Genomic DNA, 4,472 nt, shown 5'->3' on the forward strand with positions numbered 1-4,472 from the left:
TTTATTAAACTTAGAATGGTAAAAGAAAGGGGCCATTAGATAATACATACTTAGTCTCCAGAGGAGATGGAAGTGTAAGAATGATAAAACCTGAGGGTAATCCTAATAGGATGTGTATAATAGCTGCCATTTATAAGTTAAGTTTGGCATGTGATTGATTTTGTATCATGCTTGGGAATTTAAAATATGCTGTTCTGTCTTAGTGTTCCAACTCTTTTCACCATTTTATATTGACTTCATCTTGTCTCAAGTGTTTTTGTGGTTCTTTGTCAATAGAAATGAATTCTGTCTCTTTTGTATGGCAGACCTTGTGCTGAATCCAGAAGAGTGTTCTCAACAAACTTCCTCTCTGCCTTGGGCACAACAAGAATATGGATGTCCGTGGTACCGAGAACTAGGTGGTCTGACATGGTCTGATGCTGAAAGGACAGTAGCTGGGTTGGCGTGGCTCCAGGCAGTCAGAATGGCCCCATCCTAACACAGGCTTTGTGTGCTCAGTGTGTTGGCTGAAAACCTTGACTGAGTTGGAGATAATATCTGAAGGATGCAGGAAAGGGACTTGTAGCAAATACTGTAGAGGAAGAGGCCTCAAGGACATCTTTCTGAGGGGAGGGAGACCTAAGTTGAGACTTTATTTATTTATTTATTTATTTATTTTTTATTATTTTATTTATTTATGCGTGCGTGTGTGTGTGTGTGTGTGTGTGTGGCCAGCTCAGCCCACCAGGGGGCGGGCTGGCTGGCATGTGGTGCTGGGGGATTGAACTGCGGTCCTTGTGCTTTGCTTAGCTTGTTCTAGGTAGGTGCTTTAGACCACTGAGCCATCTCACCAGCCCCCTAAGTTGAGACTTTAAAAAAATAACATTACATCTTGACAGAAGCTTTGTTGAGCAAAAGGATCCCAATAAGTGTAGAGGTAGTGGAGGAATGTGGAGAATGGAGAATAGAGGGGAATTACTGTTGTCATACTTCTGTTCACTCTCACAGAAGTGTTTCGGACCTAAATCATTTCATCCTCCCCTCTTCACACCCATCTCAGACCTCCCGCTCTTCCCAGCACTCTGGGCTGCGCTCACAGATGGCATCTGTTAGCTCTAAGACTCACTTAGCTGTGGTTTGCTAAACTCTGCTCCTCCAGTATTACTTCTCATCCCGGACATGAGCATATGTGACTGAAAGGGACAGCGCTGCCCTCTGCGGTGGAGAACAGCCATGGGGTTGTGGTTAGGTGGACCGTTTTCAGTGGCCACCTTCTGTTTTATTTTTTTTGTTGTTGTTGTTGTTATTGGGTTTTTTTTTGTGTGTTTGTTTTGTTTTTATGTATGTGGTGTAGGGTCTTGCTAGGCAGCTCAGACTCGTAGCGATCCTCCTCTTTTCTGTCTCCCCAGTGCTGGGATTACAGATGTGCGCCACCACACCTGGACTAGGTCACTGGCTCAGCACACGTGGGGGTGGGACCAGCTCAGCATGTGGTGCTGGGGATCAGATCCCGGGCCCTGCACTTGCTTAACTAGGCACTTGGTCAGCTGAGCTATCTCATTGGCCCCCACCTTCTTCTTCTCTCTTTTTTTTTTTTATTTTTTTTTATTTTAGGGAAGGGTCTACAGGGTGTTCAGGGTCTCATTACTAGATTGGACTCATAGTGATCCGCCTGTTTACAGCCTCCCAAGAGCTGGGATTACAGGCGCATGCCACCACGCCCTGTCTCAGTTACTGTCTCAGTGCACCCCAGGGGCGGGGGCTGCCACAGCAGGCTTGGAGATTGAATCCCAGCCCCTGTACCTGCTTACAGGTGCTTTAATCTGCTAAGCTATTTGGCCACCCCTCCTACCTTCTATTTTCCTGTTAAGTGGAAATATAATCAATTCAAGTTGTTGCATTGGGTGAAACAAGTATGATGATAACTGTATTAAAATAGCAAAGATAAAGTGTGAAGGAAAATTAGAGAATCAAGCTAGAAGTCAGTAAAGTGGACAGTAATAGCACACTTTTCGCAGGCTAATGTAGTAAAATATGACAGCCTCAGTGATGTTTGATCCTAACAGCCTCAGTGATGTTTGCATTGTAACTTTTCTCCTTGCACACACACATGCAGGTACTCTAGTCATGAGGGGTGACGGGCTAGTTCTCCAACTTCCTGAAGATCTGGTTAAGTCAGCCACTGTGATGTGGGCAGTGCTAGGCAGTAGTCCCTGAGCTGGCCTTGCCCTTGTCTTTGTCAGAAAGTTCAAAATACACTTTCATTGTATCCTTTTCCAGTGATGTATGTATCATTTTGTCTTTTTTGTAGGGATTTGGAGAGGAAATTGAACCAATCAACTTAAAAGTTAAAGCAGTGAACGATCTGTCCAGCCAGCTCTCGCCGCTGGACCTGCATCCGTCTCTAAGGATGTCTCGTCAGCTAGATGACCTTAACATGCGATGGAAACTTCTCCAGGTACCATCTTCTCTCCTTTAGAAAGCAGGCTCTCAGCTTGGATGGTCTGTAAGCCCTTCGTCACCATCCCAGCATCATGTTCCCTCCCTCTCACTGATTGTTTTGGATAATGAGTACAGCAGGGGCTGGTGAGATGGCTCAGTGGTCTAAAGCACCTACTTAGAACAAGCTTAGCAAAGCACAGGGACCGCGGTTCAATCCCCCAGCACCACATGCCAGCCAGCCCCGCCCCCTGGTGGGCTGAGCTGGGCCACACACACACACACACACACACACACATAAATAAATAAATTAAAAAAAGAAAAGATAATGAGTACAGCAAATGATGACATCGGGTATTTGTCTTTTGCTATTTCAAACTGAAGGGCCTCCTTTATTTATGAATATAGGTTTTAATGTAATTTTTGGTTTATATGCTATATGTGTAAAATTGTGTAAGATCAAATAAATCACAGTAATTGGAACCCACAATGGGTCACAGAAACACTTTTTCCATAACAGCTTGTGGAGGAGTCATTTTTCATACCTGTATATATTATGCATTTTTTCAGTCTTTTGAAAAACAATGAAAGTTCTCATCATTTTTCTTTTCGCTGGTTGCTCTTTAGATGTCTTGCTTTGACCTTTTTCCAGATAGTACATTGCTCAGTGATGATAGTGGCGCCAGATCTTACTTGCTGATTTCGGGTTTAATAGGTCTGAAGCACCGGCAGCTTTCTGCATTCCTGGGAACCAGCTCTTGCCAGCTATTGTGCTTGCCAAATGAGGGTATGGCACAATTTGGAGCCCTGTCGTATTCAGTGGCCTGTTCCACCGAATGATCCTATAAGCCAGGATAATTATATTTTCCCTAAAGTTAACAGATTAATTTGTGTAGAATTTTGAAAAAAAAAGTCTTGCTACTTTATAGTTTGAAGCTAAAATATATTTTATAAGATAAATAAACAATTTCAATGCAGCGAATTTTGTGTATTCATTCAGATATCAAAACACCCAATGGCTGATAGTTTCTTAGGAAATTAAGGGGGTAAGAAACGAGTAGGAATGTATGCAATGTGTTAATTATTGAAACTGCCCTACCAATTTAATTTGAAACTGTCTCATTGCTATTTGTTTATCAATAGAATTATGGAAAAAATATTAAAGGCTAAAAAAAGAAACAAGTATACAGTATGTGAGGTTTTTCTATCTTTAGAAAGAGTATCAATAATCTGAAATTAATAAAACAAAATCTCTTAAATTCATTTGTGTACCCTGAAATGCTTGACCGTTATTCTTTTTTTTTTTTTTTTCCTGCTCTATTTCTCCAACTCATTATCAGATGAGGCTTCCTGTGGTCCTTCCTGATTTCTCTCTCATTCGGTTTCTCTTCTCACTTATCTCCAAAGGTTTACCTCCCCTTCTGTTTCTGTTATTATCTCCAAAGACTAGAAGCTCCCTATCAGTGTCTCCAAAGACTGAAAGAGGAGCGTCTACTCTACCATTCTCACCTATGATCCCTGTAACTTTAGGTTCGATAAGAAAAATCTGTGCTAGCTGGCAACTTGGCTACATTTCAGGGATAGCATTATCTTTACTCAATAACAGAAAGTATGGCATTTGGATTTTTTTGTCTTAATGAATAAGTCCATTCTAATGTAATTTCAGTTGCTAACCAGGAGACACCAGAGCTGCCCTGTGAGCCAGACAGAAGTCTCATTGCAAGACAGCTGAAAATAAGCTTGTCAGTCTAAATGGAATGGCTAACTAGTATTGCACAGGCAGAGACTGGGAATGAATGGAAATGTCATTGGGCCTTGTGCCATTGTGCTGATTTGCATCCAGTTTCACAGTTTAACAGCGCTTTGCATTTCTATAATGTGGAGAACTGTAGGATGTGTGCATACAAATACTGATATTAACCTACTGATGTTTGCTGAGATACATATCTCCATAAGCAGAGTTGATTAAGGCAAACTCAGAAAAAGAGGCATCCCATTTTTACTTGGCTTGTCACTTTTTTTTCTCTTATCATTGAGTCTGTCTGTCCGTCCGT

The 4,472-nt window shown here is 41.9% G+C and overlaps 1 protein-coding gene across 1 annotated transcript in view; it reads left to right on the forward strand.

Moving 5' to 3' along the window:
- Positions 1-4,472, forward strand: part of Utrn (utrophin) — a 522,813-nt gene that overhangs the window by 423,471 nt on the left and 94,870 nt on the right. The window contains exon 56 of the mRNA XM_023712207.1: positions 2,291-2,437. Within this exon, the coding sequence (XP_023567975.1) occupies positions 2,291-2,437 (147 nt within the window). The remainder of the gene's footprint in view (positions 1-2,290; positions 2,438-4,472) is intronic.

The sequence above is a fragment of the Octodon degus genome, unplaced genomic scaffold (genome assembly GCF_000260255.1).
Source record: "Octodon degus isolate 3935 unplaced genomic scaffold, OctDeg1.0 scaffold00024, whole genome shotgun sequence".
NCBI lineage: Eukaryota > Metazoa > Chordata > Mammalia > Rodentia > Octodontidae > Octodon > Octodon degus.